Source organism: Pantherophis guttatus, chromosome 1 (genome assembly GCF_059756535.1).
Source record: "Pantherophis guttatus breed Tessera chromosome 1, ASM5975653v1, whole genome shotgun sequence".
In the NCBI taxonomy this organism is placed as follows: Eukaryota; Metazoa; Chordata; class Lepidosauria; order Squamata; family Colubridae; genus Pantherophis; species Pantherophis guttatus.
In genome coordinates this window covers 212,319,581-212,334,142 of record NC_142063.1, presented here as the reverse complement: position 1 = coordinate 212,334,142, position 14,562 = coordinate 212,319,581, and the positions used below count along the sequence as shown (strand labels likewise).

General features: G+C 40.2%; 1 protein-coding gene across 5 annotated transcripts in view; it reads left to right on the top strand.

Annotated features, from left to right (window-relative positions):
* GREB1 (growth regulating estrogen receptor binding 1) overlaps window positions 1-14,562 on the top strand; it is a 98,617-nt gene that overhangs the window by 54,917 nt on the left and 29,138 nt on the right. For all 5 annotated transcript variants that reach the window (XM_034432114.3, XM_034432112.3, XM_034432115.3 and 2 more), the window contains 7 exons: window positions 1,240-1,422; window positions 1,961-2,104; window positions 7,670-7,783; window positions 10,754-10,876; window positions 11,412-11,552; window positions 11,694-11,879; window positions 13,474-13,824. In XM_034432114.3, the coding sequence (XP_034288005.2) occupies window positions 1,240-1,422; window positions 1,961-2,104; window positions 7,670-7,783; window positions 10,754-10,876; window positions 11,412-11,552; window positions 11,694-11,879; window positions 13,474-13,824 (1,242 nt within the window). The remainder of the gene's footprint in view (window positions 1-1,239; window positions 1,423-1,960; window positions 2,105-7,669; window positions 7,784-10,753; window positions 10,877-11,411; window positions 11,553-11,693; window positions 11,880-13,473; window positions 13,825-14,562) is intronic.

Sequence of the window (14,562 nt, the reverse complement as noted above, 5' to 3'; positions counted from 1 at the left end):
TGCTTTCAAAATCTCTGAGCTTGTACTGTAGGTGGTAAACAGATAAAATACCTGTAGTTAAGCATAGAATCTATTTATCATGGAAATTATTTTAAATTGCTCCTGAACTCTGTTTAGTAGATGCATATAGAGTATAGCAGGCAAGAAAATTATTTTTAGGTTTTGGCTGCAATTGGATGTCTTAGAGTGTAAAAAAAATTCAAATAAATTAATTTCAAATCCAAGGATTAAAAGACTCCTTCAGTTGTTTTATTTAGTAGTTTGTCTTATAGCAAGTCTAATGCTCAACGCACGTTATTTTTTATTTTTTGTAAACTGGTGGCATTAGAGTCTGTTCTTAGTATGGAAGAAGATACATTGCTATTTTTCTGCGTTGTGGAGCAGCTGTATTTAGAGGTGGGTTTCAGCAGGTTCTGACCAGTTCTGGAGAACCGGTAGCAGAAAGTTTGAGTAGTTCGGAGAACTGGTAGTAAAAATTCTGACTGCCCCCACCCCATCTATTCTCTGCCTCCCAAGTCCCAGCTGATAGGGAGGAAATGGGGATTTTATTATTATTATTATTATTATTAAAATTTCTATACCGCCCTTCTCCAGAATAGGACTCAGGGCGGTGAACAGCCAGAATAAAAAACAATACATACAAAATTTAAAAACAATTTAAAATAATTAAATATTATTGGCCGTAAATTAAAATAACCCAATTTAAAATCAATTTAAAATTAACTCAAGCCAGCAGTAACCTTCCCCTGGATTGGGGAGGGAATGGAGATTTTACAGTATCCTTCCCCTGCCACGCCCACCAAGCCACACCCACCAAGCCATGCCACACCCACCAAGCCACACCCACAGAACCGTAGTAAAAAATTTTGAAACCCACCACTGGCTGCATTGCTGTGGCTGTGTGCCAAAGTCTTATAAAAGATAATTCTCAAATTATCTAGGTCATAAACATCTAAAAAGTGTAATCACACTTGTAGCTTTTCTGTGATACTAATTTCTTTCCTTTTTCCCTTATTCTAATCATCTGAGAGAAACACCTGAGTTTTCATTAAAATCTAAATGAAAGAAATAAGATAGGTATTAAAGAGAGGTTTTTTAAAAAAATTTTTGAAAAATCTGGTGTCTGTGTATGTCTCTTCATGTGTTCCTTTTGTTAAAGCCACACCAAGCCGACTGAAGCACATTGTATGGATGATTTGATTTATTTTACTACATCTTTGTTTCTGTTTATTTCATCAGGTTTCTCTGGAAACTGCGTTGGCTGTGGCAAGAAAGGATTCTGCTACTTTACTGAGTTTTCTAATCATATCAATCTAAAGCTGACCTCTCAGCCCAAGAAACAGAAACACTTAAAGTATTATCTGGTCCGGAATGCACAAGGCACACTTACCAAAGGCTCTGCAATCTGCTGGAAGGGGGCAGGTGAGCTAATGTAGCGGTCCTTTTAAAAGGTCTGGAATATTTCTGGAAAGTTTAGAAGTTACTGACACAGAACTCCTTAGAAATAAATCTAAGATGCCAAAGTTCATTGGCATTTTGTTAAAAGCCCAATAAAACACTTCTAAAAAGTATAAATTATCTACTATAAAGTCTCCTTTTTAAAAGGGTCTTAATAGATAGTTGGGAAGTCATAAACACCTATAGACTCCCAGTATGCCTTCAATATAAGACTGAACCACAATGTATGAGAAGATGGTCTTCTCCCATTCAGTCTTCTCCCATTCCTAGAGGAGACAAGATTGGGCAAAATATTTTATTGATATGAAGACAAATTATATGAAATAAATGATTCAAATGACATTTTTCAGAAATGAATAATAATTTATGAGTTTCTTCTTTGAAGCAATAATGTAGGCATGTCTGCTTGTGTTGACATGTAAAATTCAATTTTTGTAGAAAAGGTTTGCAAAAACAACGTGAGCTGTTCTCATTGGATAACAAACATCTTGGATTTTTTTAGAATTCAGAAACCGGCAATCCTCCTCCAACTCTTCTTCCCATACGTTGTTTCAGCCTCCAGAGAATACAGTTTCTTCAGCAACTGTTATGAACGAACCATTTCTACCAGCACATCCAGTAGGTCAAGCTGTAATTCATCAAACAAGTAAGTATTAAGTTTTTTCTCAAATGTTCCAATCTGGATTTTCCATTTGCTTGGTATGTCAAATCAACTTGGATGGATTGAAAGAATAGCACGGCTTTAGCATTTCGTAGGAACTAAATCACTTGGGGTAATACATGCACCTTGCCTATTATTTATCACTGCTGATTGAATAAATCTGACACCGAGTTACCGGTAATCCATTTTGGCAGCTTTGCAAAACATATTAAATCGTAAAATAATCAAACTGGCTAGATTTGCACTTTAGGCAAGGGCAGAAATGAATAAATAAAACTAAACACGATTAACTGAGGCTAGTGTGCTATGCCATATGCAGCTGATGGTTCTTTAACTTAACCTAATTTAGCATGTTATCTGAACACAAACTAGAAGTGTTAAGAGGGTCAAACACCTGTGATGCAGCATGGATGCATAATTCAGATTTCTGCTTCAGATGGTACTTACTGCCAAGAATAGCCTGATATGCAATGATTTCTTTGAAATGTGAAATATAGTTCCACATATTCTTTGACAGTTGGAAAGCAGTTGTTGATCTCTTTGGTCTTACAATATGAACAAAGTTAGAGAGTTGAGTTAACTTATTTCTAGGTCAAGCATGCTATATTTGAAACTGCTATAAAGCCAGGGCTTTTAACATGCGTATAAGTAAGGAAATGCTGTGACTTAGACTTTAAATCACATCACAGCTTCATCTGACAGGAAGTAAAAGCCAAGCTAAGCTAAGGCGTTGTAGGGCTGGTCCTATATTGAAGAGATGGGGATTAATTATATCTAAATGGAAAAGAATTTTGTTCATTTTTAAAATCCGGATCACCTTGACAAAATCTTGGCTAGTGGATTCTTTGATTTGAAGAATGATAATGGTGGTTGAGTATCAGCTCTATAATTTCATAGCCATAAAAGCCGGTTGGGTGATTTTGAGCCAGTCGTTCTCTCTCAGCCCAACCCACTTCACAGGGTAGTTGTTGTGGGGGGGGGGGAAATAGGAGGGGGAAGGAGTTTTGGGTGTTTTTGCCACCTTGAATTATTTGTAAAAATAATAAAGGTGAGAAATAAAGAAATCAATTTTTAAATTTTATTAAAATAAAAAAGCTTCCACCAATGCTACAGTAAGTCTCTCTGTATCTGCATGGTGAATTGCCAATCGCAGGACCGCCAGCTAAGAATTCTGGAAACGACAATTCCAGGTTGCCAGGTTAGAAAAGGTGTTATCAAATTTATATGGCACTGGTTGATAAAGGCCACTTGGTTACTGCCTAACAATGGGAATAATTATGGTGCAAACACTATAAGACTTTCCACTGCATTCATTTTGGTTGATGGGGCCTTTTCTAGATAGCTACTTCAATTCTTAAAATAACATTTTAAGTCTTCATTCAGTTCTCAGAAAAGTCTCCTGCCCTAGGAGGAGGTGCTTTCTTAGGGAACTAAAATAATCTTTGTTCATTCAGAAGTAAGCCTCATAAAATTCAATGAGACCCTCTCACAAAATTATTGAATAGAAGTGCAAGCCAAACCTTGATTGTGCTTTTACTTAATTCATTCACTAAAATATGATATTTAGACTTCATTATACCAATTGTGTTAAAGTTTAGAGAGTGGATTAAATAAAATAACACTTTTCCTATTTAGTAGTTTAGTAGTATTCAGGAGCTTGGGGAGATACCTGACTCCCTTGTCCACAGTCCAGCTGAGTCCCTGGTGGCTGCCTGGAATAGGGCGGCATCTGGGGCACTGGACCGGATTGTGCCTTTGCGACCTCTCCATGACAGTGGATCCAGGAAAGCTCCCTGGTTTACCGAGGAGCTCCGGGAGATAAAGCGCCAGAAGAGACGTCTGGAGCGATGCTGGAGGACCAGTAACTCCAAATCTGACCGAACACTCTTAAGAGCCTTTATTAGGACTTATTTAGTGGCAATACGGGCGGCAAAATGCTCGCATTTTTCTGCACTTATTGCATCCATTGATTCGTGCCCAGCCACCCTATTTAGGGTGATTCGCTCCCTCCTTAATGTAGGGGAAGTGGAGGAGCCCTTGCAGGGTAGAACTGAGGAGTTTGTGCAGTTTCTGTCAGATAAAGTCGCTGAGATTCGGATGGACCTGGACTCTGATTGGGCAATTCCGACTGAGATGACGGGGGCAGGTCTTAGTCCCATTGTGTGGGATGAGTTTGAGCCTGTGACTCCTGAGGAAGTGGACAAGGCTGTAGGAGCGATGAGTTCCTCCACTTTTTTGTTGGATCCGTGCCCCTCCTGGCTGGTTTTGGCCAGCAGGGAGGTGACACGAGGCTGGCTCCAGGCTTTAGTTAACATGTCCTTGAGGGAAGGGGCCTTCCCGCAATCATTAAAGGAAGTGGTTGTAAGGCCCCTCCTCAAGAAGCCTTCCCTGGATCCAGCAGAATTGAAGAACTTTTGTCCAGTACCCAACCTACCCTTTGTGGGAAAGGTTGTAGAGAAAGTGGTGGCATTTCAGCTCCTGCGGTCATTAAAGGAAACGGATTATCTAGACCCTTTTCAATCTGGCTTCAGGCCTGGCTACAGCATGGAAACTGCTTTGGTCACGCTGATGGATGATCTCTGGCGAGTCCGAAATGGGGGTCATTCCTCCATCTTGGTGCTACTTGACCTCTCAGCAGCTTTCGATACCATTGGCCATGGTATCCTTCTGGGACGACTAAGGGAGCTGGGAGTGGGAGGCACTGTGTTACGGTGGTTCTCCTCCTATCTCTCTGGTCGGTCACAGTTGGTGTTGGTAGGAGGACAGAGGTCGACCCCTAGGCCCCTCGTTTTTGGGGTGCCTCAGGGCTCGGTCCTCTCTCCCCTCCTATTTAACATCTACATGAAGCCGCTGGGTGAGATCATCCGATGACACGGGGTGAGATATCAGCAATACGCAGATGATACCCAGCTGTATATCTCTACCCCGCGTCAATTCAGTGATGCGGTGGATGTGATATGTTGGTGTCTGGAGGCTGTGAGGGTCTGGATGGGAGTCAACAGGCTCAGACTTAACCTAGACAAGACCGAGTGGCTATAGGTATTGCCTCCTAAAGACTATGTCGATTGTCCATCCTTGGTTCTGGGGGGGAGAGAAATTGTCCCCCTCAGTACGGGCTCGCAATTTGGGTGTCCTCCTAGATTCACAGCTAAGATTAGAGCAACATTTGACTGCTGTGGCTAGGGGGACCTTTGCACAGGTTCGCCTGGTGCACCAATTGCGATCCTACTTGGATCGGGAGGCTCTCCTCACAGTCACTCATGCCCTTGTCACCTCACGGTTAGATTATTGCAATGTGCTCTACATGGGGCTACCCTTGAAAAGTGTTCGGAGACTACAATTGATCCAGAACGCAGCCGCGCGAGCTGTCATGGGTGCACCTAGGTACACCCACATTACACCAATTCTCCGCGAGCTGCACTGGCTCCCTATTGGTCTCCGGTCACAATTCAAGGTGTTGGTTATTACCTTTAAAGCCCTACATGGCTCAGGGCCAGGTTATCTTCGAGACCGCCTTCTGCCGCATAGCTCCCAGCGACCGGTAAGATCCCACAGAGTTGGTCTCCTCCAGGTCCCGTCAGCTAAACAATGTTGGCTGGCGGGCCTGCGGGGGAGGGCCTTCTCTGTGGCTGCCCCAGCTCTCTGGAACCAGTTACCTCCTGAGGTCCGGACCATCCCCACCCTATTGGCCTTCCGAAACGCAGTGAAGACCTGGCTTTTCCGGCAGGCCTGGGGCCGTTGATCTCGCTGTTGTGATCTGGCGAGATCTGGCCATGAATGGTGTGAATGAGTTTTTAATGTTTTTAATGTTTTTTAATTTTTCAACGTCTTTTTATAATGATTTTTTAAATGTATTGTGAGCCGCCCTGAGTCTTCGGAGAGGGGCGGCATATAAATTTAATTAATTAAATTAAATTAAATTAAATTTTTTTGAGAAATTTGCAAATGTGAGAAAGTGCATGGTACACTTGTTTATTTATAAAAAGTGTATGATATTAAAATACAAAATAGTCTGCATCACTGTGGAATTAATGTTCTGTACTAAATGCAATAAAAACAGCATATAACAGAAGTGGAAACATCTGTGAGAATAAATTGGTTGCTTAGTGAATGATTAACATTGGACAGAGAATGAACAAGAATGTAGGATGTGCTCTTGGTTTTTTAATGGATTTACTAATAAAAAGTGGCATTGTTAAAAATTTATTGACTGGGTACATGAATGTTTATGTACCTTTGCAGGCAAATGCTGCATACGTTGTCTGAGAAACCTAATGATTTTCAGTGAAATAAAATTGTGTAATGCTGGAAGGAGTATGAATCTGAGTAAACATAAAAAATAAGTTAAATGCAGCATGAATGGATTATTAAGATGCGTTTTAAAACAAAAATGAGGGCTAAGGAGTGAACCTTGGATTGAATTCAAAAGTGAATCATTAACATGGAAGAAATACATTAGTGATAGAATGGAAAAAGAAAATAAATATGGAGGAAGAATGAAAGGGCTGGGAAGAAAAGAAAATCTGGAAAAAATAACTGAATCATCCCTCATAAAAGAGAGATATGAGAAAATTAAAGAACAAGAGACAATATTTGAATCATGTACCAAACTGATGTAAACTAGAATACTTTTTGAAGCTAGGGAAATATAGAAATATAGTCAGGTACGGTGAATGGTGCAGTATAGATTTAGCTACATTTCTCTTCCCTTTCTCTTATTTCACATTTTTAATTCTGTGGCTTACTGTTTATCACATCTGTGATTTGTATAATATTTTTACCCTAACAGGGAATGTGGCAAGTAATTATAATGAAAAAAAACCCTGAAGTTAGATATTAAAGATGGCTAAAATTAACCAAACTAACTAACGCTTACTCTTACAAAATAAAATAACTCCCCATCTGTGGTTGTGGCCATTTAAAAAATTTTTTTTATCAGTTTTATTGTAGTTTCTTTGATTGTTGTGAGCCTCCTAGAGTTGTTGGGAGTCAGTTGGCATATAGGTTTAATAAAATATTATTATTAACTAGCAGATTGTTATTGCTAATAAGGAAGATCTTATCTTCTGCTACTTTTCTGAGTTCGCAGGAGCAATGAACATTTCTAAAAGCTCTAAAACGTGAAGGTGAAAGTGCCATACATTATGTTGAAGTCTTAGTTATGTACTCATGTTCATTAGCTATATGGGCATATAATAGTGGTTCCCTCAGCCAACTCAGACACCCCTATTTTATCATCTGGAATTCTGAATATCTGTTTAACATATACAACTTTAGTGAATTTAGTACAAATGCACCTTTGCATATTATTATTCATGAAAGCATTACAAAAGCTGGTAGTTATAGGAAGGATTTCCTTTGATACAAGAGATAAAATAATTTTGATGAAAATGTGGTCAACAAAAATAAAAGGAGCTAAGTGAATCTTGTGGTGAGTTGACCACAGCAAATTGGCCACGGCGAGTTGGCCATGTGAGTTCTCCAATTCTGACTTGATATAGGAAAAAGCACCACCCTGCTGACTGTTTTCTTTCCTTCACATTGACCCAGCTCCTGACCACCTCCCATCAGCTGCTTGCCATCCAGCCTACAATGGGAAAGACGCTTCCTATCAACACTCACTTAAAAGCAATTTACCTTCCGTGACAAAACCATCAGCATTAGGTATGTTATTTTGTTTGTGCAATAACATGCTTGTGTATTCCAGTCCAAGTGTGGACGCTGTGCATTCACACAGTGGAATTTAGCCTTGCTGTTGGAAGAAGAGGAAAAGCTATTTCTTCACCAGGTTTTTTTTTTTTTCACCAGGAGACAAATATCATTGGACTTAGTATATAAGTACTGTATATAAAAATGATTCTGCTAGCCATCTGTTTTCAAGCACAGTTCAACGGGAGCTTGCTTTTAAGGCCCTATGTAAATTGAGGCCATGGGACTTGAAGTATTTGCAGTATAAACCTGCCAGTGTATGGAAAACTTCTCCTCTGGGTCTGCCTGAAGAGAGGCAAGTATTGATGTGAGTTAGGAGCTTCCTGGTAAAAATAGCTCATCTATTGGATACTATGGCTTTCAAAAAGTTTATTTCGCACTTGCTTTCATGACCTTTGGCATCAAAGCAAAAGCTTTTTCTTACTGTACTTTGTCTCTCCCTCCACATATGCATAGGTCTATTTACATGAGTATTTGTAGGACTGCCTCTCCTTGAAGATGTCTGCCCTTCCTGCTAGTTTAGATAGGGTAGGTGTGTTTCAGGTCCCCTCCCTTAAATGTTGCCACCTGATGAGACTTTGGAGGCGCACCTTCTTGGTGGCTGCCTTAGGCCTTTGAAATAGTCTTCCCACTGAGGAATTCCTACCTTTTAGCTTTTTTTATGGTTGTGAAGACGTGGCTCTTTTCCCAAGCATTGGGCTAGGCCGGAGAATTGAGCTGCAAGAAAGTTTGGTCCAATGCTGAAGAGAATTGATGAATTCCAATGCTTTAACTACCTAGTTTTCCCGAAAATAAGACCTCCTCAGATAATAAGCCCAATCGGGCTTTTGAGCGCATGAGCTAAAATAAGCCCCCCCTGAAAATAAACCCTCCCTGAAAATAAGCCCTCCCCGAACATATTTAACTGCATGCGCAGCCAGTCGCCGCCATTTCTTCTGGTTAGCGTTAGGAAGACAGAGCTGGAAATCAGGTAAGATGGCAAGAGGAGCCCCATCTTGCTCCACGTGCCCCAAAATAATAAGACCTTCCCGAAAATAAGGCCAAGCACTTACTTTGGGGTTCAAAATAATATAAGAAAGGGTCTTATTTTCAGGGAAACATGGTATGTTTTAAGTATTATTGTGAGCTGCCTAGAGTCATTGTATGAGATAGGCAACCATATAGCTCCTGCAAATAAATGAATGAATTAATGAAAAAAACGATGTACACTGTAAAAAAAAAGAAACAATAGACAGTGTAAGGTCCGTATATTCAAATGTTAAACGCAAATATCAAAACTGCTCATCTTATATTCATGTTGGCAGTTAATCTCATGTAACTAACTCAGAAGTTTCTAAAAACTTGCTACTCAACATTAAAACAGTTCTCGCTGCCTTTGATTTTGTTTTCTTTTTGGAGGTGGGAGGGAGGGACTCTGTTCACTTCTAATTCTAGCCTACTCTCCTGGGATTTCCTGTCTTCCAAATCCAACAGATCCAACTAAAAAAAAAAGTTCTAGGCAGATTAGGGCAATACACTGCAGGGCCATTTTTTTACCAGAAAGCTCTATTTCATTTCCTTGCCTGCTCAGCCGTAGATGCAAACAAAACTTTGGTTTACTTGAAAACTCCTCTCGGAGCATTTACTCTTGAGCAAAAGATTTTATGGAAACTTGTTGCTTCTAAAATATGTGAACTTTTTCTGGCTTTTCTCTGTGAGTTTGCCAGAGAAAGGCAAATGACCAGATGAATTACAATATAAATAGTGTATGCTGCCCTCCTGAGGAACAGTTGTGAAATGCAGGGAGCAAAACAACAGGGAAAAACCTATGCTTGTGATGGAAGGTGTAATCTCATGCTTTCTTCCCATTTAAATCAGAGACTGGCAAATTAAATGATCCACCCAGCAGCCTATTTGTGGCCTGAAAGTTCCTTGAATGGATGTGGTCAAAAGTTTTGGAAACCTGCTGCCACTGCAAACTTTGGGCTGAAAGTTTCAGCCTCATGATGCCATGACCTGACTGTCTGTGTCCCTTGTGGGTTCCAGGCAGGAGACAACCCAAAATGATACTTCCATATCAAAAAGTGATTACTTCAGAAGTTCCAGGTTGAACAGGATGTGCTTGAGCATTTTACAAAATAGTTCTGGAAAGGCTGTAAATTTAAACGGCAAGTAGCCAAGGTGAAATTATTTGCAACATTTAAAAGCATGGTTACACAAAATCTTCTCAACTCTCTTTCCTTGAGATTTGTGCTTGCAAAGCAGACATCAAAAGAGAAAAAGCTAGACTGCCCACCTGATGCTCAATAAGGCATTGTCACTGTTGTAACATAGTTCTGAAACAATATTGCCCCTATTATCAGTCCAAAGGCATTGTTTTTCTATTGAGAAAAGATAGAAGAAACAGTGAAAAATAAAGGATGATTAGAGATTGAAAGTGATGTTTTTTGGACTCCAATTAACATTACAGGAATACCTTTGGACAATTAAACCTCACTGGAAGCAACCTTATACTCAGAATGAGGTAAAAATGGACTCCTATGTATGAAGCATGATATATTTAAGAAGTATTACAGCCTCTGTTATTCAGTTATTTATTATGGCTCTTCTTTACTGCTGAACCGACATAAATTCCATACCATTTTGATAACAAAAAACCTTCTATTAAAAATAGTACGATACAGTCACTGTGCAGAATTTTTACATCTAGTTCTAATATATGTTTGTAAATGATCTTTTCTTTCTAGTATTTAAACTGTTTAAAATTGCTTAGTAGTCTGTTGAATTGATACTGATTTTGTCTTTAATGTACGATTGTTTTTTTTTAATACATTCTCTTGTGCTTGTTGCAAAAGAGCCAAGTGCAAGTATGACATGCAAATTTTCAGGTATGTGCTTTCACCAAGGAAACAAAGAAGTAGTTTTGGTATTCTTATTGTTATCTAGGCACTTTAACAAACCCAGGACCTCCCAAAAAACGCCACAAAGGATGGTCACCAGAGTCTCCCTCCTCCAATGAAGCCTGGAATATGCAGTCCAGCTCACAAATCCCAACTAGAAATAAAAATGGTAATCAAAGATATATTTTAGGGTTAAGATTCTACCACATAGATTTTTATTGGATGCCTGTTTGAAAGTTAGCAAATTGTTCTGTATAGCTTCTTTACAAACCCTTTCTAATATAATAGGCTGTTTCTACTACTACAACCTTGGGAGGATGGAAGGCTTAGTCAACCTTGAGCCTGGTGAGATTTGAACTGCCAAATTGCAGGCAGCCGGCAGTCAGCAGAAGTAGCCTGCAGGACTGCACTCTAACCACTGCGCCAGCGTGGCTTAATAGAAGCAATATGGAATTGCTTGACTGATATTTAAGAACAGGAGGAATGTAGTAGAGACAGGAGGGAAGGAGGAAGAAAATAGATCACTGGGATCAAAGCTAGTGACAAAGGCCTTAATATGTGTGGGAACTGCATCTTCCCAAACGATTCTAGTGCATGAATTCTAGAAAAGTTAAAATACTTTATCTTTCCTCTCCTTGCTGGTTTATTATTATTATTATTATTTTGCTTATTTTTTTAAAATCAAAATTTAAACTGATTTTCAGATGGCGGAGGAGGGCTCTCCAGTTTACCTCATGCTACTTTGGTAGGACCAGCATCTTCTCCAATAGTGGCTTCTGGGGAGCCAGTTTCGGTTCCTGAAAATTTGCTTAAAATATATAAAGCAAAACCAGTCATATTTAAAGGTAAAACAATTATATGAAAAGACCAACATCTTTAATGCAAGTATATCTGGTTATTTTAAAAACAACAACAACCTTGTAACACATTTATGCCTCTTTATATTGTGCACTTGGGATCCACTTTGTTATGTTTTGCTTCAACAGGGCATGGGAACTTCCCTTACCTTTGTGGGAACCTTAATGATGTCATAGTGAGCCCTCTTTTGTATACATGTTATAAGAATGCACAGTCTCTGTCTAGGTCTTATGAACAATATGGAGCCTCCACTGTACAGCCAATTTCAGAGGAAATGCAGCTCTTGTTAACAGTGTACTACCTTGTTCAGCTTGGTGAGTTTATTCAATCAACATCCTATTTCAGATCTTAGAATTGTCCGTTCAAATTGTTATTGAAAAGGTGATTTCATAAACTCGAATAGAAACCTTTTTTAAAAAATTATTTGAGTTGGGTGCACATATAATGAGCAGCCTCCCTGTGCATGTACACTGATTGAATCCCTTTGTCACATTCCGGTGTCCCGTGTATGAAAAGCCAGCAACACAAGTTGATATTGGATTTTTTATCTGGAAACGCGGACCTGGCACGAAGCGACCATCCAAAAGGAATCAAAGTTTGTGCTACCGTGGTTAGTTCACCCACCCCTTATATGTGCTCCACCTCCCTTGTGTGTCCACCCCACCTCTCCCACCAACTGCTTGCTGCTAATACAGCCACCACAGTCCGGCCACGCCCCTAGCCACCCATCCCGGCCCATCCCGCTTGGTTTCCTGCTTCCTCCCATGCTCTGACGATCAGCTGTTTCCACGAGCTGAAAATCAGCTGTTTTGCAAGTAGCTAGTTACAGTCAAGGCCCTGCTGGGCAGGCAGCAGCCCTGTGGATGCCGGAGCGATCAGCCAGGTAAGTCTGGGCCCCTCTAGCCATGTGGCAGCCCCATGGACGCAGGAGTGAGATGATGCAGGCCGTAGGCATGTGTCTCGGGCGGTGGCTCCTCCTTGCCAAGACGCCATAGCGGCACGGCCGTTGATGCCCATGCTCGTGCGTCCACTCCTCCCTCGCCCAAATGGTGGCCCTGGGCCGTCTGGTGGTCCGGGGCTGACACCCTTATCATTTCCTTTGATTTCCTGTCTTCTGCATGCATAATATTTTGCCTTAAAGTGTTGTGAAAAGATGTAATTTATGGACTGTAATCTCATATTTTAAAAATTTAGTGGGGTTTCCTTACTTAAGGAAAAAAACATTCTGGGAAAATGTGACCATGGAGATTCTCAATCATCCAGGTCATTGTTGTCCCATAGGTGTTTTTTTTCCAAAAGGCAACTGGACTTTCTTGGTTTTTTCCCTTTGAAAACATTTAACTTCTCGTCCAATATGTTTCTTCAGTCTGGGAAAATATAGGAAAAAGTTATTTAATCAGTTTGAAGGACCATTTACACAGTTCAAATGTCAGTGGAGAACAAATTTGCACACAAATGTGCTTCATTTATTGTGTATTATATAATAAATATCATTTCATGGTAAGACTAAAATAATCTTTTTATAACAATAGTGTCTAATGTGAGACTTGAAATACCTGCTGCTATAACTTCTGGAGATAAACAAGAAGTGTTTTCTCCAATGGTAAATGTTCAAATTAAAAATGCAGTAATGCATTTATATTGAACACAAATTTATTTTTTATGACACTAGCCTTTTGCATGAGCAGTTTCTCCTTTTTTATTTTGCAATATTTGTGTGTGTCTTTAATTCGTCTTTCTTGGATGTAATTTTAAGACTGTCAGTGTTTTGACCATATATAAAAACTACAACAATCTGCTGTTTGGAATGAGTTTAATGTAACCGGAGAAGAAGTGAGTATTATACTCGGATAGCAGATGAATCTCTTCTATTCATCATCATTTTTTGCTTTTCTGATTTTTCCCTAGCTTCAGACCAGGTACCTTTGATTGAGGATTTGGAACAGATCTTCATGCGTTCATGGCGGGAGATGTACCTCTCTGAAATCCGTCAGTATCAGCAGGCCATTCCCCAAGCTTTTCCTCACATTCCTGGCCCCATTGCCCCAGTCACATCAGCTCAGCTCCCCTGGCTAGCAGGCTTGGCAGCCAGCTCGTGCAACGACAGCGTCCACATCATTGAGTGCAGCTATTCGTTGGCTGAAGGGCTTTCAGAAATGTTCAAGATGCTCCTTGAAGGAAAGCTGGCAAAGACCAATTATGTGGTGATCATCTGTGCTTGTAGAAACAGAACCATAGACTCTTGCATTGTGGTTACAGGTGAGCAAGTATGAAACATGCAAGCGTTGTTGTTTTTTTCTCCCTTCTGAGACCAGTGAAATGCTTACTTTGTCCTATTTCCTACTTGGCAATGAATAAGGCACACACGCTGAGTTTGTCGATTGAAAGGTCAGCAGTTCAGCAGCCCTAGTGCCACATAACGGGGTGAGCTCTCGTTACGTATCCCAGCTTCTGCCAACCGAGCAGTTCAAAAGATGTAAAAAAATGCAAGTAGAAAAATAGGGACCACCTTCGTTGGGAAGGTAACAGCGTTCTGTGCGCCTTTGGCGTTTAGTCATGCCGGCCACATGACCACGGAGACATCTCCGGACAGCGCTGGCTTTTTGGCTTTGAAACGGAGATGAGCACCGCCTCCTAGAGTCAGGAATGACTGGCACATATGTGCGAGGGGAACCTTTACCTTTACTTTATCATCCCTTCTTTTTTTTTACTTTACATATAACTTCTCCAATCAGAGAACTTCAGCTACATTTCCATCAAGCTATGCAGAGCAACCTGCTTCAAGTGCACTCTGTCTTCTTGCCTTGAATTTCAGTGTTTGTCCTCTGTCTCGATAAAAATAGCTATGACCTTTGAACAGTAGTTGTGGAGGGATTCCATCCTTATTACATTGGTTATGGAGACACAGGCCGATCTATACACAATATCAATTTTTTTCTATTTTAGATAAACGCAATCCTGCAAGAATATCCTGTTTATCTCTTACAATTGCCCCAC